At 46.7% G+C, this 27,981-nt stretch overlaps 1 protein-coding gene across 3 annotated transcripts in view; it reads right to left on the reverse strand.

The window, feature by feature from the left end:
• The window catches only part of COL5A3 (collagen type V alpha 3 chain), an 899,023-nt gene that overhangs the window by 44,921 nt on the left and 826,121 nt on the right, over window positions 1-27,981 (reverse strand). For all 3 annotated transcript variants that reach the window (XM_069604041.1, XM_069604040.1, XM_069604039.1), the window contains 3 exons: window positions 26,248-26,283; window positions 25,249-25,302; window positions 22,609-22,861 (listed from right to left, as the gene is read on the reverse strand). In XM_069604041.1, the coding sequence (XP_069460142.1) occupies window positions 22,609-22,861; window positions 25,249-25,302; window positions 26,248-26,283 (343 nt within the window). The remainder of the gene's footprint in view (window positions 1-22,608; window positions 22,862-25,248; window positions 25,303-26,247; window positions 26,284-27,981) is intronic.

A 27,981-nucleotide genomic window follows, 5' to 3' on the forward strand; every position in this document is an offset into this window, starting at 1 on the left:
AGAAAAGATCAAGCGCTACTTTTGGTGGCCGTCTTGGAAAAAAGATATCAGAGACTTTATAATGTCCTGTGGAGTATGCGCCCAAAACAAGAGTCAAAAGGAAAGACCAGCAGGCCTCTTACGCCCTATTGACATCCCACCTCGCCCTTGGCATACGCTTTCTATGGACTTCATCACCGATCTACCTCCATGCTCCGGATACAATACGATTCTAGTAATCGTGGACTTATTCTCCAAGATGGCGCATTTCATTCCGCTCAAAGGCTTGCCAACAGCAGCAACTCTGGCCCGAGAATTTCTCGAAAACATCGTCCGACTGCACGGTTTTCCTTCGGTTCTAATTTCGGATCGAGGTAGTCAATTTATTTCTCATTTTTGGCGAAGTTGCTGTCGGTCGGCTCAAATTGATGTGAGACTATCGACCAGTCACCACCCTCAGACCGACAGACAAACCGAGAGGACCAATCAAACTCTGGAACAGTATTTACGCTGCATGCTGCAACAAACTGAAAAAACTTGGAAAGACATCCTTTGGATAGCCGAATATGCCTACAATAACTCTGTCCATTCGGGAACTGGGAAAACCCCGTTTTTTCTTTTGTACGGCAGTCACCCTCGAACCTCGGAGTTGGATCCCCTCCAAGATCTTGAAACACCAGCAGTAGACTACCTGCATTCTACAATCACCCAAGCCTTTAAGGAAGCTGTTTCTCACCTTCAAAGGGCTAAAGAACAATACAAGAAAGGAGCAGATCAACATCGGAAGGAAGCCCCTCAATATCAAGTAGGGGATCAAGTCTGGTTATTCACCAAATATCTACCTCTAAAAGGGCCACGCACATTCAACCCAAGATACCTTGGTCCCTATTCCATCACTACCATAGTAAACCCAGTAGCGGTCAAGTTGGACTTGCCCCCGCACATGAAGATACATCCGGTCTTCCACGTCTCTCTATTAAAACCCGTGCAACCTCAAACCCGACTAACTAAATCTCCAAAACCTATCCTAGTTGATGGAGAACTCGAGTTTGAAGTCAAAAGCATTCTGGACTCCAAGAATCTAAACTATTTTACCTAATGGACTGGAAAGGCTGCGGCCCCCAAGAGAGATCCTGGGAACCTGCTGAATATGTCCACGCTCCTCGCCTAATCAAAAGATTTCACCGAACATTTCCTGACAAGCCAAAACCCCCAGAGAATCCCGGTTTGGGAGGGGCCTTGAGGGGGGGTACTGTCATGATCTCTGCTTCCAAAAGGTCAGGGTTTTCCCAACTCCCTTGGAAGCAGATCCATAACCCAGGTTCCGAGTGCCAACCAGTCCCAATTGGGACCTTTTGGACCCAGTCCTGGCGCCAGTGGCACCAGGCTCATAAATATGCCCAGTCCCAGCGCTGGAAGCGCCGGGCTCATAATGCTTGGGTGGACTTACCTGCAGCAGACCATGCTGCTTACTTGCCTGCCAGTTGAGCCTCTGATCCTCTTCTGTTTGGAACTACTTTTCCTGTTGGGTGGGGCAGGAGCCACTCCCTAGAGTCAGAACACTGGAATTCTTCTGGAAAGCAGGAACTCTTTTCTTACCTAGGCATGGCTGTGGAAGGAGACACCTAAGCACTACAGGAGGCTATTTAAACCACACCCGATGGATGAATCTTGCTTTGCGTTATTCTGCATCCTCTGCAGCAGAACGCTCATCGTGTCTTCTGCATCTGATCCTGGGCCTAAGGAAAAAGGCTTACCATCCTGAATCCAGTCTTCAGCAACACCTATAAAGACAAGAAAGAACAGGTTAGCATTATGGTCTTCAGTGACAGCTCTTCACTTACCTGGTCCATCGGCTGTCACCAACGCCTCGCGCTGCATTTCGGCATCTGAAAGACAAAAGCTTACCAACTCTTCGCACGCTCCGGAGGCCTTCGGCGCTGCATCCCGCATCTGAAAGACAAAACAAGGTGCGTTTAAAGACATTGGGGAACTTTAATACTCACGTGCCATTACTCCTTTCCACATCTAACCCAGTGGGTATTCCGGCACCCTGCAGCCGCTCCAAACTTGTACCTGCAAAATAAAAAGACAGTTAGAGCGCATCGTAAAGCAGGCAACAAGCGCTTACTTACGTGCTTCCAGGCGCTTCTATTCATCACACGGGCTCCATCTTCAACTCACTTCAGCCCGTCATCCGCCATCGCCGGAACCCTGCAAAACAAGAGACATCATTACTAAAGACTTTAAAGACATTAGAATTACTCGAAACTTACCGTTCGTGCAGTAAACGACGGACAGCAGTCCTCTGAAGTCAAGAGGCCTGCTCCCCTTATCCAGTGAAGAAACTGGTTACAGCACCCTGCCCCGAGGCAGATGGAGAGCACGGCGTTCACTTACCTAAGGTGAGAGCGTTAACCTTTGGGGTTCTACAGGAGAAGAGAAAGGGAAGAAGAGAGAGACATTCAATAACCCAGTTCCTTAATCCCATATTTTCTATCTGCAGACATCTACCCCTTCGAGCCAGACATACAGTGCACAGAGGTCCAGCCCAAAGAGCCAGCCGTGTATTACACATCACCTTTGAAGATACGGTATACGCCCAGTCAAGACCGGTGCCTCTACGGGAATCAGGTGAGCGTTACATCCATCCAGCTGGAAGAGGCAGCTGAGATAGCCAAACTGGAAGTCTTTCCAGGCTTCAGGCAGATGGTTGAAGAGAGAGTCAACCTAGCTGATGCCTGTAAGACTCTGGAGCAGAAGCAAAAATGTAAACAAGTTTTCTTAGATTTTCAAGATCTCTTTGCGGTGGACTCATATGACTGTGGTCGCACCAACATCCACACAACAACAATTGACTCCAGTGTTTGTGAAGCAATATCGATTGCCTCTCGCATCAATGGAGTCCCTTCCTGAAATAATTAAGAACCTTGAGTCCCGGGGGATAGTTTGTCCAGTCCACAGCACCTTCAAGAATCCGGTGCTGGGGATTTTTAAACCTAATGGCCAGTGGAGACTCTGTGCTGACCTAAGGGAGCTCAACAAACGTGTCCATACTTCCCGATAGCCTCTTCCCTACATTGAACAAGGGCTGGCCCAGATCCTGGGGTCACAGGTATTCACTGCCATTGACCTGACCAATGAGTACTGGACTGTACCTGTCAGTAGGGAGGACCAATACAAGCTGTCCTTTACCCTCGGGGGGCAGCAGTATACTTGGACCTGGACTCCCTTCGGATACATCAACTCCGGCAATTAATTTAACATCTTTCTACATAAGGCCATGTCCGGCCTGGGTGAGAGGGGTAACCTGGCCTATGTAGATGATGTTCTAGTCAAAAGCTCAACTGTGGAGGAACACATAGCGGAGATCCGTTATGTCCTGACACAGTTGAGGGCTGCCGGAACAAAACTCTCCTTTCAAAAGGCACAGTGGTGCAGAACCCGCGTCAATTTCTTGGGGCATGAGATAACTCCTCAGGGTCTCTGGCCCCAGGAAAAGAAAGTAGAAACCCTCCAGAAAATACAAGACCCCACAACTCTGCGGGAACTAAGGAGCCTCCTTGGACTAACTAATTACAGCAGAAAGTTCATTGAGGATTACGCAGAGATCACCAGACCCCTGATCCATCTTTTGAAGGGGGGGTCAAGTGGGAGTGGGGTCCAGAACAAGACGAGGCAGTAAGACAAAAGAAGCCTCTCACAAGCGCCTTGCCTAGCTTACCCTGTCAAAAACAAGGAGTTCTTCTTGGAGACAGGGTTCTCAAATACATGCTTGACTGCAGTATTATATCAAAAGCATGACAAGGACAATAAAGTAATCTCCTATGTGAGTAAGACTTTATCCTCTGTGGAGGAAAAATTCAAAGAGTGTGAGAAGGCACTCCTGAAAATGGTGTGGGCATTGAAGAATTACCAACCGTTTATCCAGGGGGAACACATCATAGTGGAGACTCCACACCAACCTTTGCAATATCTTCAAAGTGACAGAATCCGGGCCGGAAATGTGAGTAATTCCCAAATTACTTCCTGGATTCTGTCAATGCAAGGCTTTCCTGTGGAGGTCAGATATGGCCAAAACAAGAAGAGTCCCCTCGCGCAAGGTCTGGCTGACTTGGGTGATTGTGCCAGAGAAAACTGTCTCGAGGACGAAAGTCTTAAAATCAAGGACCACATGGAGGCCTACCTTAATTCCCCACACAAAGTGTATGAAGAAGACCAGTGTGAGGGAATGCCCACTGTCTATGTGGATGAGTGCTCCTACCATGTTGACAACAACGGGGAAAAGGAACTTGTGGCCGGCGTATGGAATGCATGTGTGAATGATGCCCCAGAACCCTCGCTGGGTAAAAAATCAGTCCCCGAAGTAGTCAAGTGGCAGAGTTGATGGCTGTGCATCAAGCCATCCTCACTGCTGTCCAACACCAACTCCACGAGCTGGTCATAATCACAGATTCAGAATATGTACGGAACGGATTCGTGGGGCACCTGGTTAATTGGCAACCAGAGGCATGCTATGTGCTAATAACAAACTATTGAAACATGGAAATGAATACAAATGAATACAAAATAATGATGATCTGGCCACCTTGAATGGGATGACCATCTACTGGAAAAAGATAAATGGTCATTCTAAAGACGAGGGACCAGACAAAACTGTGAATGACCTAGCCGATCAGCCGGCCAAAACTGTAGCCATCCATCGAGTCCCTGTTGGGGGAAATCCAGGTCAATGCTATCACTAGGTCCCAGACAAATGCTCACAATGAACTCTCAACTGCACAATGGAGTAAGGAGACCCCAGATGCTGAATTGATTACGGCTCAAAAATGGGATCCAATAATTGGCAAGTTTTATCAACACATTGAGGACCCTGAGAACTTTCCCCTGACGGAGACCGATTACAGAGGGAAAGAGAACCTCAGAGTGTTGATGAAATGTCCAAAAATGTTCAGAATCCAAGACGGTTTGTTGGTGAGGAGATCCATAGCTGGCCATGACCAGTGGGTGGTCCCTACCTCATTCCGAAGCCTGATGCTAAGTCACGCCCATGATGCGGCCACAGCCGGTCATCAGGGGTTTAATACGCATTAGAAATCTTGTGAGAGGTTGCATAATGGCTACACATGGGGCAGGACCTCGACCAATACTTGAAGTGGTGTCTTGTGTGTGCACAATTTCAGCCAAAAACACTCACACACCGTGCTCTCCTCCAAAAGAGGGGGATGACACTGCCTTGGTCAGATTTACAAGTCGATTTCATCGGCCCCGTGATTCGCTTCTCTAGGGGGAAAAAGTACATGTTGACCGTAACATGCTTGTTCACTAAATGGGTGGAATGTCTCCGGGCCCCAAATTGCAAGGCAGAAACAGCCGCTGCCCTGATGATCAATCACATCTTCTCGTGTTTTGGACTACCCCAAAGGTTTGAGTCAGACCGAGGCAGTCACTTCTTAAGCAGCTTCACTTCAACACTACAGCTAAGTCAATGCCTAGTCTGGGATGCTGAGGGAAACCCTTATTGATATATTTTTAGGTCCAGTTCATGTACTCTGGATGACAACCCTTATATAACACCCCTCTCTTAGAATCCCCCTGACCCCACTGAGCCAAGAAGTAGGTCTGTTTTGCAAATTTAAAAGGTTTATTTGAGAAATATAACAATATATATCTATCACACTTTTATAATAAATTAATATTGGATATCACACTTAAAGTATGACAGTGATCAACAATGGATAATGTTCTACTGGTAAACTGATTTGGTTACTTAGAAGTAGTATAGAGGATGAGGTAGCTGAAATGCTTTATGGTTTCAAGGAAATGCAAAGTGGAATAAATGCAGTACAGAAAATAAACTGATATGGTTTCACAAGAGATAATATGTTCACTTTTCCCATGGTGGCAATTAACCCCCCCTATATGCAATGCAAGGAGATGGAAGTAACGCACACAGTCTTCAGGAATATAATCAAATACAATACAGAATTCAGTTCCCCCCCCAGCAAGCATAGAGGAAACAGGTAGAAGTTTGAAACACAGGCCCAAAATGCTTTTAAATGTGATGGCAATCGATGGGAAAATGTGCTAACTGATTTTAATTCCCTCTAGAGATTCAGGGTGAGTGAGAGATGCTTGTTGGTATTAGTTCAGGCTCACTTTAGCAATCCTCTTTGAGTTATTAGCAGGTTGCAAACGAATTTTAGCAAGCAAAGCAAGGACAAATATTTTTACACGTGGCTGAAATTGAGCAAAATGTCAAATCGCGGTAAAATTCGCAAGTGCATGAATCGTGATTGCGGCAAAAGTATAAAGTAAAGTTAAATCTCGTTCCTAGGAGAAACCGTTCCAGAGATACGGACGATTTAATAAAGGTAGATTTTCGGATTTAAAGTAAAACTCAAAATGACAGGTGACAGTTTGCAGCTTTAGAATGACAGATGAAAGCTCGCAGCTTTAGAATGACAGATGACAGGATTACTAGCAGGCAGTTCTACTTAGGTTAAAATAGTTTGGATTAGATTATTTTAACTAAGAGATTGGGTTCTGCACAGTTCTGGCGGATACTCACTCCTAATTTTGAAATGAATGTCCTTGTCCCGGATCTGGTCAACTGGAATGGACTTCGGCGGTTCTGCTCACAGCGTCTGGGTCAGCTCTGCTCTGCTGGTCTAGCCTCTATGGATACAGCGGCCTCTGGTTCTGGATACTGCTCTGCTTTCCGGTCCGGATCAAGTGGATTCTGGATGTAACACTGCTTTCTGGGTACTGGCAAAAGTTCTTGGCAAAGAATTCAGACAGCTCGCCCGGCTGTGGAATAGTTTGCAAATGATTTTAAGGATGCTGAGGCCTGCTGACAAATACTTTTGCTTGCTGTGGGGCTTCTTGGTTTAAAGTTCTGTAGTCTCTGTTTAGCTTGGAAGTCTTAGTGTTGGATCTCTGGATGTGAAGTTGTCGGTCAGCACGCTCCGCAGCAAATGGAATTGAATGTCTCTACCTGTCCCAGCAGTCTCTTTTTATGTGTTTTGGAAGTGGGTGTGTGCGTGGCATAACTGAGCCTGCCCCTCTCTACTTGTCATTGGCCCAATTCTCCCCTCTCCCATGATTGGGGGAAGGAAATGGATTGTCATCATGATGAGGTCTGTTTATGGGTCAGAGGATCCTCCCCTGGTCAATTTGCCCACAAATCTATATTTGATTCAAATACATATTTCCCAGATACACAATTTTTTGAAATTACATGTACACATTATATATTCCTTATGGTCCATGCTTGTCCACCTCTGATCTTCCTGGGGGCTTGCATTCAAAAATGACAACATTTTGCGCTTTTTGACTGGTTTACCAATATCAGACATTTACCAAAAATGACACACATGTGCGCAAGGGGTATGGACATTAATTGATTGTCATGCCTGCTGGACATACCTCTGGACCAGGAACAACTTCTCCATACAAAATGAGTTACGCCCATAGAACCACTAGACCATTCTACACAAAATGGAGGTTGTCCGATGCATTGCCCGGAAAACGGCGTCTGCATTTTTCACGTCGTTAAATTTCACGTGACTTAGGTCCGTCACGTGTATCACGGCAGTGCGTACATAAGCAGCGTGGAAACTCCAATCGCTGCTTCTGATTAAGTCAAGTTTGGCGTTTTGGTAGCTGAACTCCGGACCTGCGTTCTCGCATTCCCTTCAGCAACTTCATTGGCCTATTTTGAGTGTGTTTCCTCCACACGCTAATTCCGGAGCTGCTTGTTTCCTGTTCGCGTGCCAAGTCTCCACGCGGACGGTGTCTGCAAGCGCGGCTGTCCTGATCTGCGTGAATCCTGTTCGCGTGCCAAATCTCCACGCGGACGCTGTCTGCAAGCGCGGCTGTCCTGAGCTGCGTGAATCCTGTTCGCGTGCCAAATCTCCACGCGGACGCTGTCTGCAAGCGCGGCTGTCCTGAGCTGAGTGAATCCTGTTCGCGTGCCAAATCTCCAAGTGGACGCTGTCTGCAAGCGCGGCTGTCCTGAGCTGCGTGAATCCTGTTCGCGTGCCAAATCTCCACGCGGACGCTGTCTGCAAGCGCGACTGGCCTGGCTGCGTGTATTCTATCGCGTGCAATCCTGCACGTGGTTTTCTGAACTACTTTGAACCTTTCGTACCTGTGACAGTTAACAGGTGAAATTATAATTTTTGTTCATCGTGGGAAAGGAAGTATTTCATGAACTATTTGAAGGTTATTGTGCACAGTACTTTGGAAGCTATCCTGTGGTGCACCAACCCGGTATCTAGCGAGAGCCTCGTGCCGTTCGGGATAAGTCTCCCTTACTAATCTTCCCTTCCTTTGTCGTTTGTTCAACTCCTGGTTTTCTTCAAGGAACCTTCGTGGATTACTTCAGTTTTTGCCATAAGGTCAGTGTCTGAATTAATGCTAAACTGTGTTATCTTAGTAATTCGTTTGGGACAGTTTCTTATGATACTTTATCTATCCTAGGCATACTTCCTACAAAATTCCCACGCCCTTTCCAGTGATCCATCTCTCTGCCTGTTTTATCCAGTCAGAGAGTTGTATCATTTGGAAGGTCTAATTTGACCTGCCTACAATCAAGTCTTGTGAAAATAGGATCCGGAAGAGCCCTACCAAATTGTATCCTTTATTGGTTTCCGTATCCTTTTCAGTTGATATATTGGTGATTTAGGACATTGATGAAGTGTCAGATTTTTAACATGCAGACATTTGGAGTAAGACCCTATTTTCCGCTAGCAACCCCCAGCATACACCACAGGGTCCCAACACCTCTTAAAACGTGCACAGAAAAATCACAAGAATAATGACAAGTCCGTACTATGAATTATCCATCTTTTTTAAAATTATGCTCTGGCCCAGATGGGTGTGGTTTAGGTTCCAAAGCACATGGGGGAAGCTTCTGTCTGCCCCCGCCTCCAGCTCGGGTGGCTCCCAGAGGCACTTCTTCTCCCAAGAGGAAGCCACTTTACGGCCCCCCTAATATAACATTTGCCTGAGTCCAGGACAAGGCTTTGTTCAACCTCCTGCAAGTGCCCCTCCCCTAATCTAATCAGAGAGGTGTCAACTCCTTTTGGTGGGGGAAGCAGGATGCAGCTAGGCCTGGGAAGAGTGGCTGAGCAGGTTTCTCTTGTCGGGGGTAGTTGTCAGGCAGAATTCAGCTAAATGTCACTTTAGTTCCCAGTTTAAATCAAACTTACAATTTTTACATATACATTAAATAATTACTTCCTTCAATTCATTTCAGAATATAGTTTTACATTGTGTCCACCTCTTAGCAAGTCTTTCCTTGGCCTGGTTTGGGTTCCTCTGTTCAGTTTTACACAAAAGTCTGGTGGTTTTAAAACGCCGGCTTTCTGATAGTGGCGAGTACCGGTATTGCATCAATTTTTGGGATCCGTCTTGAATTACTGCATTTCAATAGAGTGGTCTTTTGCTTGATAGTATAGGACCCTTGCTTAACATTGTTTTGATGGCATCTCTATAGTAGAGTGGTGATGTGGAACCCCCCACAAGAAGGTTGTATTTTTGGAGTGGTCTTGTGCCAACTGCGCAGTTCTCCTGGATTCTGGCGTGAATGTGGGCGGCGACAGCTCATCCCCACATCCACACAGTCTATTGATTTAGTTTGTTCTGGGATAGAATAATGGGCGGCGCCAGCTCATCCCCACATCTACCCAGTCTAAGGATTCAACATGGGTCAAAACCCTTGACACACTTCACCAGCAAAGTGATGACAAAGATGTCTGAGATACTTGAGGTCAAAAGGAAACTACACATTGCCTACCGGCCAGCCTCTAGTGGTGGAGTTGAGAGATACAGCAAGACTATTGTGAGCATATTATAAAAGTTTGTGGCAGATTCTGGGCCAACTTGGGACATTCGATTACCCCTTGTCCTGATGGACATCAGATCTACCCCTTCTTCTGCAACAGAAATGTCTCAGTTTGAGCTGATGACTGAACGAAGGATGATGCTACCCCAGCATCTGCTCTACAGAACCCAAGAGCAGACCTTGATAAATGCCTCCACAACTCATGAGTATGTTGAGAATCTGAAAAAACACCTTCAACATGCTTTTGCCTATGCTCAGCGGAATCTAGAAAGATCTGCAGACAGTATGAAGACCCACTATGACCTTAAGACAACTAACAAAGAATACCAAGTAGGAGACCGGGTCTACTTGTACAATTTCCAAAGGAACCAAGCCAAACAGTGCAAATTCCTCCCAATTTGGCGGGGTCCTTTTGCACTTGTAGACAGAATCTCACCAGTCGCCTACTAAATCTGCATCCCCAAGGGCAGTTTGGCAGAAGGGGAAGACAAATGGGTCCACATCAACCAGCTGAAGAGTTGCCATCCCTGGCATACTTTGCGGCAAATAGAGGAGCCAACCGGAAACCCAGAGGGGGACATTCCGGCAACCTAAAAGAATCCACCTGTTAAAACCATTAGTAAATACAGGCAGGGAATATTGTAAATTGTATTTCAATGTATGCATCTGCCCCACTACATGAATAGTAGTGGGGCAATGTCCATAACCATGCTCTGTTCTGTCTCATAGCACTGGAACCAAGAATTTCTAATTACAAAGGAGGACCACTCGGGGACCGGAGGAAAGACACAAGGAGCCCAGAGTATCGTTCCATACTCCCGTCCAGAACCGGCGAGGAGAGCATGTCGATCCAGTACCGATGGGAGAAGCAGACGACTTTCTCCACCTGGACCAAAGAAAGAAAGAAAGAACATCCCAATCTCCCGACTTCCCCTTGACGGGCGGTCAAACTGAAGTCGTGAGGGGGGCTCTGTGGGATGTTTTAAACCACTTCTACTCTGCTATGCTGCAGCACCGTGTTATGATGGTGCCAGAAATAGCAAAATGGCCGCAAAACCCCTGTGCACGCCAAAACCTCTAAAAATTGCGCTTTGCAATGCACAAAAAGATGGCTGCCCAACTTGCCAGGCATGGTGTCAGTGGTGGAATAGAGATCTCACTCCTGAAATAGGTCACTGGGCTCCACGACAAGTGAAAATGGAGTACAGAAGGGAAAAGCAAGGTTTTACTAAAGAAAGCTCAAAATCTTGCTTTAAATCCCTGTTTCTTTGTTGCTGAAACTGCAGAATGCCGGTACAAAACACCCTCAAACATCCAAAATCTTGCTGGGTGCTACAATTCACTGAGTTAAGAAATCATTGTAAACTTGCAAGGTCCTGAAAAGCTGAAAGCATAAAGGGATTTCCGCAGCAACAGTGGCCTGGCTGTGGATGTCAGAATATCTGTGCAGCAGTGGACTGCAGGGATGACAGCTGTCAGGAAGCCTGCGTGATTAAACTTTAAACATGTATAAACTGAAATCAAATGTTTGCCATCTAAGAAGCATTTTGCTGATAGTAACCTATGTTGTAATTGTTTGGTCCTCTGGTTTAAAATCTTGAATGAGAATTCTAGCGGCTATTTTGAAATCACAAGTTTGTTTTAAGCTAAGGAAAAATGCAACAGAATTAACATTTAAATCAAGCCTGGCTAAAGCCAACCAAACTGGAATAACAGTTTTCCTCACAGATAGAAGGCCTTTTCCTCCAGCAGGAAATCACACCAGAGCGATAATTATAGGGTTTGGAAAGAACCTGGTCTACAGAAGCAAAAGGGAACAATGAACAGCTGCTGCTGAGGAAATGCAAGGTGTGAGGACAGTCGTAAATGGCCTCTGCCAAGAGCAAACAGGGAGGAGACTGCTTCGGGACAGCAGGGGAACAACAGGAGTAGGACACAAACAGCCATCTGTGGCTGAACATTAACAAAGAACATTTTTTTAAAAGACATAATTTGCCAGTTAAAATTGTGAAAAATGTAAAAGTAACAGATTTGTGAATCTAAATTTTGGCTGCACGTTTCAAGAGATGGGAAAATCGTGTGACATGTTCTGGAAAGAAACGGCAGAAAATGTGATTTTACACCAAATGTATTTCTGCTAGAAGTAGGAAACTTTATACTCTTATGCCCATGTTAAACGCGCACACTTGTAGACATTTGCTTATAAATGGGACGTGTTCCTGATGCAAAGGGCAAAATTCTGTGAAAAGCAGAGCTAAGATCCCACGGCTACGGGGTTTTGAGGGATAGCTGCTATATAAAATATGTAATCTATATATGTGATTCTTATAGAGGTTGCACATGTGTAAATATGTATTGTGCCAAAAGTAGATGTTGTGTACAAAGGGGCTAGGGGTGGATTCTCAGCCTCCTAAAACCATACCATCAAGGTGACACACTGTTTCTCCCCTCCTCTCAAGGCAGAGAGGAGACTCTGACCCAATCGCCTGCCAAAGGGTCGAGTTTAGGCTAAACCAGCACACACACCCCTTTATCATAGCATAAATAGAGACAGCTCACCACTCAAAAAGACAGACAGATTCACTGACTATCCTGATCCTGGCGGAGCACCCTGTTGCAGAACTCTCCATCGTCCTTGCTCCACTCTCCAGAAACCTGGCAAAGCAGAAACCCATTGCATAGCTGAATCATTTTCAGCTAGGCCTCAAATTGCAGAACCAGAACCCCACAAACCTAAGGGGAAGCATCAAAATACAGCTGGGCTGCACTGTACTGCTTGCCTGCTGAAATAATGATCATCAGAACCAAGAAGGGCAGATCCAATCCAGTCCTGTGCCATGCTGTGACCAGAGTGCATTGCAGATCCAGTCCTGTGCCGTGCTGTGACCAGGGCGCCTTGCTGATTCCAGATCCAATTCCTAAGACCTGATCCAATTCCCTGACCAGAATCTTGACGGACCAGAATCCTGACGGTTCCGTTTAAAAACATATCTAGTGAGTATCTATAGAAAGAACTCTGTCACTAGCATATGTACCTTGCTTAGTTAATCCCTACCTTAAACCCATCCTATCTTGTATTCAGAACCTGTGTTGTTAGAAGTATTTTTGAATTGTCTGAACTCTCTATCCAATCCCTTCTATCCTCCTCCTGTACTAGTATTGCTAAACTATCTTTGCCCTGATATTTTCTCATCTGAAGAAGGCGAGTCCTGCAGGCAGTCATCCTGATCAAGTGGCTGTGTTCCTGTATGGTATTCGTTGTATTCATAGTCATCATCTAGTGTAAGAAATACTTTTGTCATTTTAAAAGTGCAATCCCTGTTTTCCATTCTTGCACATATCTTGAAAAAACGACCTCCACTAAAATGTCCATAACTTCCTCAATTTTTGTGCTAGAAACCAAATTTCAACTTCTGCTTGTAGCTGACATCCACAGCGTTAAATGCCATCCCACATGCATACAATTCCCTCATTATCGCGGTTATCGCTCAGTGAAAAGTTTGCCAAAAATTTGATTTTTGCAAAATTCTGACACATGTAAAACAGCTTTTGATTGCTTCCGACTTGAATTTTAATATTTCAAATTGTTTCTTGGTATTCATTGCATGTGTTTGTGTGCAACTATCCAAAGCGGCTCCCATAAGAATTTATAACAATTTCATCAATTTAGACCATATTTAGTGTTTTTGCCCAATCCATTCTCAAGATAACTTTAAAAGCCATCCTGACAGCTTGACAGTCAATTCCGTTTTTCTCTTGTTACTGCTAGGGGAAAGTGGGATTGACATTTTGTTTGAATTCTGCTATTCCTGAAAACCTGTTCTCTCCTCCTATCTCTTTACATTGCCTATTGGGGGATTGAGGAGTGTGCAGGGGGAACCTTTAACCACAGTGCTATCTGATCTGAACACACACACAAAAGTATTATTTTTGTGCTGAATTGTTTGCTCACTATTACTCCTTGTGTATTAAAGAGATTATTCTGTGTTACATCACCCCCTTGGTGATTATTGTGTACCCATTAAAACATAGTTTGATTCCATTGTAAATACATAAATAAATATTTTAACTTTGCAAACCAGCCTAATTCCTGGTTCAGTGTGACCAGGGGGGGTTCCAGGAGAGGGGCGTGATATGAGTGGTATATCGTTCAGAATAAAGAACTTTTAGACAAAAATAAATAAGGATTTCAGTTGTGCATTACAAGCTATGCATTGACTTGGGTGTGTGCCGGATTGGAATCACTTACATGGCCACCTAGTGGGTTCAAAAGAAACATATTGGGGATCATGTACCGTGGACACGGCCGAAGGCCATAGGTTAGTAGCTCGTAAAAAAACAATGGTATAACAAAACCCTTTAAATTAACTGAAACAACATTAGTTAAGGTGCAGTTAAGTTGAGCAGATTTAACGCAACAAAACCCTTGAAATTCAGCAGATGTGGGAAGTCATGACTAGTTTAACTCTGCACGCTCCATTTACAAAGTCCATGAGCACATACATATCATAAGAGAAGGATTCGCAATGAGATACAAAACGGCATTATGGGGGACATCAACGGGCGCGCGCAGAGTTAAGCTGGTCATGACTTCCCACATCTGCTGAATTTCAAGGGTTTTGTTGTGTTAAATATGTGCAATTTAACTGCACCGTAACTAAAGTACTCCTAGGTCCCGTCCCCTTTCCTCCATACTTATGGGACATCTCTCCGTCCTGTGGGACGGGACCGGAGCACTTTGTAAAAAGCATCCCCAATTTTTTTTTTCCAAAAATGTGTTCTTCCTCTCTTTCTGCGCGGGGCCCGGCACGCGGCCATAACCCCGCCCACCTTGGCTCCGCCCCGCGCATCGCCCATCAGTCCTTTTCTCAGCTCGTTGAGGACTGGTGGCACTTGCATTCTCGGAAGATTTTCTTCCCTTTTTCCTCTCTGGCTCTCGCTAGCGATCGTGTGCTTTTCTGTCTATGTCGTTCAAACTAGACTTTCCAGATTGTTCATCGTGTCACCGTTGTTTCGCGAGGGCGGATCCCCATCCTCTTTGTTTAGAGTGCTTGGGTCCGGATCACCGTTGGGACTCCTGTTTTTACTGCGACTCCCTTTTGGTTCGGGCACTTCAACGTTGGTTGGAGCGGCGGGAGGAGGTGTTCCGACGAACTCCTCCTTCACATTTTCAGGCGTTCATCGACGAGAAGAAAAAACACCCGGTAAGTTCTTTACTTTTCAGAGCACCCCGGCTGGAGGATACCTTTCCGGGTTCCTCTCGGGCCGGGAGGAGCGTTGATCGCTCTGTCACCGGGGTTCGCCCTGAGGTGCCCGTTGGGCCTAATAAATGTACTGGAGTTTTCTCCGAGGGTCTCTGTAAGGGTCCTGTGGATACCGCAGCACGCTCTGAGGCCCCTCCTGTGGGGGCTGTTTGTAGACCCAGTCCTACTGAATCGTGGGATACCAGAGCTCGCTCTGAGGCCTATCTGTCGGCTTCCCTCAAAAATAAGACCGTGGTGCACCCCGAGGCCTTGGCAGGGCTTGCTGTCTCTGAACGGATGTTCGAGGCCCGCGCAGAGAAGGCTGTTACCGGACGTGGGTCTGAGGTCCCTCTTTCAGAGGCTAAAGTTTCTGAGAGGCCTGACAAGGCCTTATCGGTGAAGGCAGTTGCCCACCGATCCCGCTCTTGTGGTGATACCAGATCTGTTGAGGGGGCAAAGAAGGAAAGTTCTTCTTTAACCAGCAGTGCCGAGGTCCTTCTTGGGAAGGCTAATTTGGTGGTTGGTATGTCGCAGAAACATTCCAGGCCTCTGCCGAGGTTCCTTATGTCAAGGCTAAAGTTAAGACCCCTGATCCATCGACGGGGACCCCTGCCTCACTTCCTCACGTGCCGCAGCTCCCCTCAGGTGATGACAAAATCGCGCCCGTTCCCGCCACGACCACGGCGGATATTTTGGGTGCTACCCCTACAACTACGCCATCGGCCTCAAGTGTAGGGCTTGGTTCCTTGGGTGAACATAGAGTCCCTTCTGCGCATCCTTATTGGCCAGTTTACGATTGGAACGCCTGGATGCCTCTTCCGCACAATGTTTTGTTGCCTGCGGGGTCGGCACCTTTGATTTATGTGGATACGTCGGTGGAGGGGCCTGTGTGGCACCCTTCCCCATTACGTCCCTGGATTTGTCTACCTCATGAGAGGCCTCCTCAGGTTCCGAAACAGTCCCCGGAGGATGCCTTTTTCGGTAAATTTCAAACGTTAATGCATACCGACCCCATGAGGGAGTATTTCAAAGGGCTTTTTGGGGAGATATGTCCGCCCGCGCCTCCGGCTCCACCCGTTCCTCCGGTGGTTCCGCCGGCGCCTCCCTTGCCTGCGGTGCCTCCCCCGACTCTCCCGCATTTGCCTCCATTGTCCCCTGTGGACAAGGCAGCGCCCGACACGGCTCAGCAGAATCCTGACCTGTCGGATGAAGCGCTGGGCGATCAGGACAACGAGGACCTGCCCTGCTCTATTAGAGCTTTTCATGACCGGGTACTGGACATGATGTTCTTCTTAGATGTTCCGGTGCCCGAGGCACCCGCTCCGCAGGAGGGCGTGCTTTCTGGGGCGTTCACCCTGTCTCCTTTGGAGCGTACCGGCCTGTTCTTGCAGAAGGACGTTCTGGCCGAGGTCCGCAGGGTCTGGGAAAAGCCACACTCTGGACTTTTTGTCAATAAGAAAATTGACGTGAGATACAGGCTGCATTCTTCGGAAGAGGTGGCCCTGTCGTCTTGTTCGCCCCCCTCCTCCACAGTGGCGGCCGCGGCCACTTTGCAATCCAAGCCTGCAGCATCCTCTTCCACGACGGCTACTCAGGTTCTGGGAAAGGAGGACAAGCTCCTTGACTCCCTTGGGAGGAAATTCTTTGCCAACTCGACCTTGCAGTTCAGGCAGGCCAACGCCTAACTGGTGTTAGCGGGAGCTAATATGCGGATGTGGAAAGGTCTGTCGGAGTTTGAGGAGTTTATCCCGGTCGAGAAGCTGGAAGACTTTAAAGGGGGTTTATCCGACACCAGGGTCTTGGCCCAGGATCTCCTGGAGGCTGCGGCTTATCACGTAGGCACCTCGGCTCGAGGCCTTATGCTGGGGGTTGATACCTCATGGCAGGCCTAGTTGCATGCAACTAAATTCTTAAAAGAAGTGCAGGACAAGGTGTCGGACCTTCCGTTCGATGAGAAGGAGCTCTTTCATTCTAAACAGATGTAGAGCTCACCAAGACGAAGGAAAGCACTCAGACAGCGAAGTCCTTGTTGGTCCTTGTTAAGACTCCTTTCAAAACCCAGAGACCGTTGTCGCAAAGACGACCTTCCTCTGGGTTTAGGGGCTTCCTCAACCTAAAATCTCTGAGTGGATACCCCTGTGAGGAACAACCGCCGTAGGCAACAACGGACACGGTTTTTCTCCTGCTCCTCAGCATCCTCCTCAGGTTCAGGTGGCAACACCACCGAAAAACCTACTAAATGAGGGTTCTCCGCGCTCGCATGGGACCCTGGAGGGAGGACGCATTGCGTCTCATTGGGAGGTGTGGCAGACCATCACAGAAGACAGATGGGTCTTGTCAGTCGCTCGGGCGGGTTTCCGCTTACCACTACCCCTTACCCCACCCGTCAACCCTCCTTTTCAGCTATCGGGCTCGCCCTCCCTCAAAGCCGAGGTTCAGAAATTTGTGGACCTCAGAGCTGTGGAACCCGTTCCTCTCGGGGAACGAGGGGAGGGCTTCTACTCCGGGCTGTTTACGGTGCCCAAACCCAACCAGGCTGGCCTGCGCACCATCCTAGACCTTTCCCAGTTCAATCTTTTCCTACCCCAAGATAAATTCAAGATGATCACGCCCAGCCAGATTCGGTCCTCCTTGCAGATGGGCGATTGGCTCAGTGTGATGGATCTTCAGGATGCGTACATGCATATTCTGATTTGGAACCCACACAGAAGATATCTCCGTTTCTCTCTGGGAGAGGAACACTTCCAGTTTCGAGTGCTTCCTTTTGGCCTCAGCTCGGCGCCACGTGTCTTCACGAAGATGATGTCGGTGATTGCGGCCTACCTTCGTCTCCAGGGTATCCATGTTTATCCATATTTGGACGACTGGCTCTTACACAGCCCTTGTCTGCTGGAAGCAGCTGGCAATCTTCAGTCTCCCCTTCAGCTTCTGTTCCATCTTGGGCTGTCAGTGAACTGGCGGAAATCTTCCATGACGGTCTCGCAGGACCTGATTTTCCTGGGTGTTTGCTGGAACACGATCGACTGCAGATTGTACCTGACCAGGGACAGAATGTCAGATCTGTTAGCCACGTGTCAGAGGTTTGCGCAGTCGGAGAGCATGTCGGCCTGGTGGTTCCAGGGGCTTCTGGGCCTCATGGCCTCGTGTGTGCTGGCTCTTCCTCTTGCTCGTCTCAAGATGAGACGGACCCAGATTGCTCTTCGGAGTTCTTGGCGTCAGGCTGTGGACCTGGATTCCAAGCTGATAATGATTCCGGCTTCCATGTGAGTGGACCTGGAATGGTGGTCATCTCTCAGCAACCTGTCAGTGGGTGCAGGGTTTCAGGACCCAGCTCCTATGGTGACGATCACGATGGACTCCTCCCTCCTGGGGTGGGGTGCGACGTTAGATCTTCTCCAGGTCTCGGACCTCTGGTCACCTCAGGACAAGCTCCTTCACATAAATCATCTGAAGCTGCTGGCGATCTTCCTAGCACTCGGGGCGTTCAGACCGATCATTGCCAACAAGGTGGTCCGCATATGCACGGACAATGTCGTGTCGATGTATTACATCAACAAGCAAGGGGGATAGAAGTCTCACCCTCTCGTGGACCTGTCCATCCAGATTTGGGAGTGGGCCGTGCTTCATGGTGTCTGGCTGCTTGCAGTGCACATCCCGGGCCAGATGAATGTTACAGCGGATGCCCTCAGCCGGCAGACAGTGGTCAGCTACGAATGGGAGTTGAAGGCGGAGGTCCTCACATGGATCTTCTTGCGTTGGGGCACACCGGAGGTGGATCTCTTCGCTACGGCGGTGAACAAGAAGCTTCCTCTGTATGCCTCCAGAGCTGAAGAACTCGGTGAACTGTTCCCTTCTACTCATAGCCCCCTGGTGGCCGGCCAGGTTTTGGTTCTCAGAACTTCAACACCTGTCGATGTATCCGCCGATCAGGTTACCAGTGACCCCCGATCTTCTTCATCAAAGGGAACAGCAGATGTGGCACCCCTCGCCCACAATCGCTCAGCTTCGCAGCATGGTGCCTGAGTTCAGGATAACATGCGTATTATCCAGCCAGCCAGGAAACCCTCGACCAGATCCCAATACAGGAGTAAATGGCTCAGTATCTTTCATTGGTGTTTGGGAAAGCAGTTGGATCCAAGGGTGGCTACGATTGACACTGTGCTGTCCTTCGTATCCTTCCTAGCAGAGTTGGGTGTTCACGTTCTGTCATGCAGAACTTACCTTTCAGCGGTCTCCGCTTATCTTTCTACAGACCAATGTTCCTACTCTCTGTGTAATCCAGTGGTTAAGAGGCATTTTGCAGGCTTAACACGCCTCTACGCTCCAGTTCGTAGTCCGCACCCGCCGTGGGATCCAAATGTAGTCCTGACGGCGCTGTGCCATAAGCCTTTTGAACCCATGGCCACGGTGGACCTCAAGTACCTATCCTGGAAAGTGTCCTTTCTGGTCGCTGTTACCTCAGCAAGGCGGGTGAGTGAGCTCCAGGCCTTGTCGGTGGAGCATCCCTTCTTGGTCTTTCACAAGGGTAAGGTAGTCCTACTGACAAATCCTGCCTTCCTACCGAAGGTGGTAACTGAATTCCATCTGAATCAGTCGATCCCCCTGCCGGTCTTTTTCCCGAACCCTACCTCAGAGGCAGAAAGGGTTCTGCATTGTCTCGATGTCAGAAGGACTCTTACGTTCTATCTTGACAGGACTTCCGAGCTTAGGAGTTCTTCTCAACTTTTTGTGACTTTCGGTAACCCTCAGGGTAAGCAGGCATCTAAGGCGGCTATTTTTCGGTGGGCTGAAAACTCCTAAGGGTATTCATGCACACTGGTGCGGGGCAAGGCAGCTGCGGTTGCTTTTCGGAAATATGTCCCCTGGGAGTCCATCGCTAGGGCAGCTACTTGGGCCTCCCCATCTGCTTTTTGTAAGCATTATTGTCTTGACATGAGTTCGAGAGCTGATGCTCAGTTTGGTCAGGCTGTGCTAAAGAACCTGTTTTAGTAAGGGGTATTTCCATTCACCCATAGTTCCTGTAAGGAGTGTTTGGCAATCTCCCAAAAGTATGGAGGAAAGGGGACGGGACGTAGGAGTATTACCAGGTTACTCACCGTAGTGACCACCTTACTCCTAGTCCATAGTCCCCTTTCCTCCATACGCCTGCCCGCCGTCCACTCTAATAAGGTTCCTCTGTTATTGCTAATAGGTCTACCTGGCGATAGAAAAGGACTGATGGGCGATGCGTGGGGCGGAGCCAAGGTGGGCGGGGTTACGGCCGCGTGCCGGGCCCCGTGCAGAAAGAGAGGAAGGAGACATTTTTGAAAACATTTTTTTTTTAATGCTTTTTTCAAAGTGCTCCGGCCCCGTCCCACAGGACGTCCCATAAGTATGGAGGAAAGGGGACTATGGACTAGGTGTAAGGTGGTCACTACGGTGAGTAACCTGGTTACTTTTGTCAGTGAATATATACATATATATATATATATTTTTATTTTATTTTTTTATTCTTTTGAGTGACATTAAGTTGATCGTTTAATGCAGCGAAACCTGTGAAATGTATCAAGTGTTGGAAGCTGTGCCATCTTAACTTTGTACCTCCGTTGCGCAGGCCATGAGCACACTGAAGACATTACAGGTGACATACGTGTATAAATGGCAGAATTATCACTTTTGATATACCTTTGACTGATATATGTGTGTGTGTATATATATATATATATATATAATATAGCTTTTAACTTCTTTCCAACAAGATGCCTGCAATTGCAAGATGAAGTTAATAGCGCCTCTTACAACAAAAATCTGAGGTTTCATCGCAAACAATTGTGTCAGTGTATAACAGACATATGGTGTGTAGGGGAAACATCCGGAACTGAAATGTATACATACGACCGTATGCAGGCACGGTGTTGAGTTTGTTTGCTGGTTTGGTTTTAATATAGAGCGTGGTCCAGTAGCTTTCCAGATGTATACAGGTAACCAGACTGTCATATTGTTATATTAGCAAATGCAGTATGAGCTCTAATATGGTCCATTGCATAATGTTCAAACAAAAGGACGTTGGCCCTCATTACAACACCGGCGCTAAACCATGGCGCTATTGGCACCATGGTTGCTGCCGGTATTGTAACGAGTCCGCCATGGTGAAATGGGGAAGTACCACCCCATTCCAAGGTTGGCGGGGCCGTACTTCCCCATTTCACCATGGCCCTTCCCCATTCCCTTTTTTGCCCCATAGGGCATATTGGGAATGGGGAAAGGCGGCAATTACGGTACCGCAAATTGCGGTACTGTAATTATCGCCAGGGTCCGTTTGCGGGTCCCTGCAATAACGGCTGGTTCCAGCCGCCGTAATGGCAATTGGGCACTAAGGGATTACCGGTACCGGTACCCTTAACGGTACAGGTAATCCCTTAGCGCCAGGGTCATAATGACTTGTCTTGCTTCATTTGATTGCAGGTATTTTTACTCAGTACCTATCCCAGGATTCCAGTGGTGAATCGGGTCACTTGAAAAAGGCTGATGATGTAAATCATTTAGTAACATTCAATAGAGAGTGAAACATGTTGAATGTATGCGACATTGAGAACAGTGTAGCCAGTATGGAATTATTTTGAACTATGGTGTGTATGTGTAATGTGATGACATACTTTTTTTGTAATGTATTAAATGTATACATGGCATCATTTATTATATATACTTTCTTAAATGTCTGATTCAGCTATATAGTACTTGTAATTAATATATTTATCTTTTAATAACAACATGTTGGAATTAGAAGTTATAAATCCTTTCACCATGTAGAAACAAAAAAGACAAGACACTTCAGAACAAGAAATGTATGTGTTTAAACAAAAAGCCATTTGGAAGATGGCAACGTGCTCATAGATTTCCGCGTGGGTCTTACATCGACTTCTTGGGTTGGTAGAAAGATAGCGTTCCTGTTTGAGTCTGTCATTACACAGATCTTGTGGCTAAACAAAATTCCACATGCATACCCCTCAAACAGACCAATTTAATCTAATCACAGTGGGTAGATAGACCTCTGATATCATCACACAATTCATACATGTAGATGATACTGCCTGGAATAGTTTGACCCAATCAAGAGTTTGTCCGTGTGAATAATTATTTTGCAGTATCACTCTGTTCCTTTAGTTACCACTGATTAACCTTGCGCCTAGAAAGACTTGTGTAAAGGCAAGTAATAAGTGACGTAGCATATCTTCATTTCACTTGGGGACTGTTTCTGTATCCCTATAGTCCCACTACCAGCACTTGACACCTGATGTCTGCACTTACCTTTGCACTTGCCACCTGTTGGCCGTTACTTTTACTTAGTTATTATTCTATGCCCATGTACTGCACTGTTCCTTTCCCCTTACCCCCGCACTTTTCCGCTTCCCACATCCCATGCACTTGCACGATCTGAATGACACCTGGCCTAGTAGGATCGCTGTCTGTCCTCCCTTTTTTCCCCCTCCCTTGCCTCGTAGCGCCTTGGAACACTTGTGTATAGGCTGTTAACACATAAGAGAACCCCATTCTCACCGTCTTTGTAGTCTGGGTGGCACATCTGCAGCTCCTTACAGGTTCGTCCAGGGCTCTCCCGAGTTCCCACCGGCCGTCTCATTTGTTCAACTTCTGTCTTGAGGGAGCCAAGCGAGGCATACACCTCCTCCATGCCATCAGCTTGGTAGTCGGATCCATCTATCGACTGGTCTCCTTGTTCGTCATCTGACTCCCGTCGTCGTTTTCTTGACAGTTCAAGTGGCAGCGACTGCACCACTTCTGCTGGTGGTCCCTGTAGAACACAACGCCATGGATGACAATATAAAACACAATCTATGCTGTTATAGGTCCTACTGTAACTGCTTCTCAATATATGCATCAACACACCAGTGAATTCCTGCCCTTTGAGAACTCTTCCCTAATAGTCTCCCCTGCGTAGATCTTCATTCTGGTTTCTTTACAGGTGGTAGTTAACATGGTTGGTTTCTCCATTATCTGGCCTGGCAGTGAAAAACGTACGTTTACCTATTGGGATTAGGAAGGTGCTCAAGAGACGTTTCTGTTGAGTATAGATTTCTCTTTTTTATGGAACTGGAACCATTTTCCAGCAGAACATTTCCATGCATAAGCATTTAGCACATAGTCATGCAGCTACTCTTCTCCAGACGCTGCACCCATCCGCGCTCTGTCAGGTCCTTTCTCCTTCATGGACAGACAGTAACCCCGAGCACAGAGTGTGCACTCTTATTTTTCCTTGCTGTGGTTTACATTTTTTAATCCCTGGCGTTATCCCTCTTGTGCCCAGCGGTTTAATTCAACTGGCTATGCCGTATAAAACTGGTTTCATCAAGGACATGAGCTGCGACTGGCAGATCCCTTTGTTAGACCCTCACTCCTTCGTCCGGGACTACTTAGGCCCAGACTACCGTTGGGACTGGTGTCGGCCTGCAGTTTGAGGATATGTTTTCTAGTATCCCTCCTCAGCACCTCAACGAATACTTGGAAGCAAAAGGTCATTGTCATGTGAGCGACCTGCCTTTGGTGCACTCTGGCTATAGGACTCCTTTTTGGGAGTCGCTCAGTCTGGCAGGTATCCTAGTCCTCAAAATTCTGTGGTTATGGTTCGGTGCAAACTCAATGATCCCTATCTAGGGGCAAAACCAGTATGTCCAGGTCTAGGCATGAGGATCCCTGTGATGTGGCTGAAGCTGGACGGCCATTATGAGAATTCCCCTCAGTGGGCTAAGTCTGGGGTAACACCCGATGATCCATGTAAAGGGGCTAATACAGGGTACATGTGCAAGGTTTCCCAAAATGGGTCTAAATAGAAGAAAAGGTTGTGTCAGGGTCTCCCCAAAGAGTCTAGACCCCCACATGCAAAATTACAAGTTGGCATGAACACACCACAAGATCGTATATCAGGCAGCAACAAAGCGGGAGCCTTAAACTGCCAATTCCTCAGCCACCCAAAATGGTGGGTAGGCCTGCGAAAGAGCGGGAAAACGCTAAATCTTCTACTTTAATGACATCAGATTCCGTGGACCTTCTGGGTTCTTCCAGAGCTAGTCTGGGAAAGGAATTGTGGACTCCTCATTTCATTGGTCGGCACTGACGGCCCATCGTGGATCTTCAGCAGGCATTATTTGCATTTTTATAGCACTACGAAGGCATCTGAGCGCTGCTTATTAATACCCACGGTGTGTGGTGCACATGTATAGACCTTGGAAAGGATGAAAGGCTGAGTTTTGGCCCTGCCGGGATTCAAACCTGCTTTGGCAGGCTCTGCATGGATGTCAAAGAGAGCGCTCTACTCGCTGTGCTATCTGACCAGCTATCTCGTGGAACCTTGTGGGTGCCAGTCTCAATGGCATCAGTGGCTTAGGCACCTCTGCAGCCCTTGGAACATACTCACGCTCTGGCAGAGGAACACTTTTCTTGCCAAATTCCAGATGAAAATGCAGTCAGTAGCGACAAAGGGCTATTTCTGTAACATCATCCAGGTGATGCTGTCACAGCCCCAGCCCCTGATGATGGTACAAGGAACTAAACCAGATTCAGCACCTCTGCATATTCTGCCGATCTTACAACAGTGGGCCGCGCCTATGACATTTCCACCTCAGGTGTGAGGACTGTTACAGCCCAGGCAACCTTCTATGCTGCCAGCATTTCTACCATGTGTACCATGTTTGCCTCTGCCTCCACTACTGACTGCAACTTATGCCAGAGCTGCTGACTAGATGGACACTGATAACAATCCGGATAGCACAGAAGAGAAGCTGCCATCATTGCCCCGAGCCTTCCACACAAGATTCATGTACTAGTTCAGTTTCTAGAACTAGGTTGGCCTAGACAGAAGAGGGGGTCCTGTTGGGATTGTTCGCCTCAAGGGGGCATGGGCATATTGTGATGTAGTCCCATAGGACTTCATGAGGTGATTTTCCGTCATTACCGCCACCGGCAGTACTTTTTTTTTGCCAGTGGGGCACCTGCCTTACCTCCAGCTTTTAGTTGGAGGTAACTTAGGTGCCCCACCGGCAAACCTGTAGTCGGCCGGTCCAGTAATGTGCCGGTATACATCAAAACTGGCACTTTATTACCGGACCGGCCGACTTGGAATGAGGCCCCCCTAGTATCCTGTAATTAATGGGCTAGCATACAAGGCGTCCAAAGGCAACTTACCGGAGGGCCAGGCGGCCCAACTGGACCCGGGTCCCCTCTCGTCCCAATTGTACCCTGCAATAAATGAAGGCAAATGGTGAACTGAGTTGAATTGTAATTTATTTTTTGTAATGCGCCAACACGCTGATAGGGTTCGGAGTGCAACATAAGACACCCAAACAAATAATACACAAAAAGAAGTAAAATACAGAATCCATAAATAATAAAACAGTTAGACAGAGAAAACAACTATCTTCAAGTCCGATGAGACTCTTGACAAGTCAATTCAGAGTTTCTTTGAACAGTACTACCACCCTATAGTAAACATATCTACAAGAACGTAGGAAATATGTTCGCCACAAATTCCAGAAAACAAATGACTTCATGGTTGATGTCGTGAGAGTTCATTTCCTTTTATATATGTACAATCTGCCCCTCCTACTTAAAAAGGTTTTGCCAACAGAACAGGACAAACCTTATTGTAGAATACCCATAGGTATTTTTAAAAACAAAAAAAAATATTTGCATTAAAATTGAATTGAGTTAGGACTTTACCAAGAACGGAAAAAATCCGGAAATCAAAAAAAGGAAATTTCCATAAACAACATATTTCATCAGTATTTAAAAGTTTAAAAGTAAAAAAGATAAGAGAGTTAAAACAAGTGAATGATAAAACGGGTATGTCCGTAGCAAATTCAATATAGTTTTACATTTCCGATCTCTGGGAGAACTTCAATCAAACATTTGACTACTGCAATTATGTGCTTGATTGTGTGACCTGTTATTAAAGCCTTCCACCAGCCATCAATGTCAGAGAGCTCAAAGGTACCCATAAGTATACTAATTCTAAAGTAACCGCTAACAAAATGCATTCAGCACTTGTAGTTGCTAAGCCAGTCATTGGTAAAATAGCCCATGCAATAGTGATAAGTGGTCTAATGTCTTGTGTGCTGACAGCACTGCTGTACAAGCATCGCAGTTGCTTCTGAACAGGAGGCCTTTTCTCATTGCAATACTCACCGGCGCCCCTTTTGATCCTTTCTGTCCCAGTGGGCCCTGTTAAACAAATTACAAAGTCACTGAACGAGCCTGACGATACATGATGTGCACAAGGCACCACCCTAACTGTCATCAGTATTCAAGTTGGTGAAAGAAATATAATCAGCTATCAATACATTTTATGTGTTTCTATTCGAAGATTAACTCCGTGGTATAACCAAAGAGGAAGTGTAATCCATATAGCGTTCCATAGGTTGCTTCTGATTGCGTTACATAGAGTGACAGTGCAACTGTGAAAGCTTCCCAGTGTTACTGGGCATGTAACATTGAGAGCGGTTCAGTTATTAGATTTCTGAAAGCGTAATGGTGTGATTGTCTAGTGATAGATACATAGGGGCCAATTCTCATAAAATGGGGCATATGAAAATAACACGGAAGATGCACTATTTTTAGATGCCCTATTTTTAGAAGAGTGCAGGCCACCTTATTTTTAAAGGTGACCTTAGAGCAGTGCAGCAATACAAAAGATGCGTTGGTAGCTGACCTCCGACCCTAATGTACGTCAGGCTTCCACTGGCCACATGGGTGCTCCAAGTTATTTCAGAGCCAACAGGCCAATAAATGCTTTGGAGAAACAAGGCATTAGGAAATTCAGTTCTGGCTTTTGTGTAAGCATGGGATAGGCATTTATTTTCCAGTCACTTCCATAATGGTGCTACCTGGCCAACGGGTAGACACAGCTGTAAAAACTATGAGTACCCTGGCATTTGATCTAAAAGCGTCACAAAAGCCAAAACAGTTGGCTTTGCCAATGCTTGTTTTTAAGATTTCTGTACGAGGAACAGGTTAGAGGACACACATATTGCAAGGCAGTTATGTTACACCAGGAGCTCATTTACAGCTGCAGTTAAGCCATTAACTCTAGAAGACGGTTTAACAATTTCACTGGCACGGCTTATACACACAAGAGTTTGATGTTACTGGATTATAGAGCTAGCTCAAAGAAATCCTAACAAGGTGTGCTTTGGACAGGATCAAATAGTGAGTGGGAATTTCTATCTGGATTAGCATGGCCATGGACGGTCAGTGGATGGGTAAATAACATCTACAGTCTACAGTCTGTGTTCCCCTTTTCACCACCCATCTCTTCTATCTGCACTGCAGTGCAATAGCTCAGGGTTATATGTAGCTAATACTCAAAGCCAAAAAGCATTCCAGTAATTGAGGAATAGAAATGCAAGTGGCACTTAGGCAAAATACATGGCAGAATTAGAATACTGTCATGCAGTGCACTTCCCCTGCACCTCTTCCAAAAAGGCGCAGGGAAAGTGTTTGATTTCTGTGCAATTTGGGATGCGCTGGAAAAGTGCAGAAATTGCCCCTTCAACCACCTGTTTTGCACACTTTCTCACAGGTGGGGAAAATGGCATCAGAATGTGCAGGTTATCTGACGCAAATGAAGAGGATGCCCTGGTGAATTGATTTCTTTCTTGGTCTCAGGAGGATAGCTCAAGGGAAACGTGCTCGCTTGGAACCAAGACGGCACGTAGCAACACAGGTTCGATCCCCGGCTCCGCGCTTAGAAACCTCTGGGTATTAAGCGCGTTATAAATAACCAATCATATCTCTAGAAAAACCATAGCGAATCTTGTCCATCGACACTAACAGTGAGAGTATCCCTGTATTAGATATACTGATTTCAAAATAGGGACAGTGCCTCAGACAGTGAGGCGATGTTAGATATACTGACTGATT

Source organism: Ambystoma mexicanum, chromosome 3q (assembly GCF_040938575.1).
Source record: "Ambystoma mexicanum isolate Mex_15411 chromosome 3q, UKY_AmexF1_1, whole genome shotgun sequence".
Classification (NCBI taxonomy): domain Eukaryota; kingdom Metazoa; phylum Chordata; class Amphibia; order Caudata; family Ambystomatidae; genus Ambystoma; species Ambystoma mexicanum.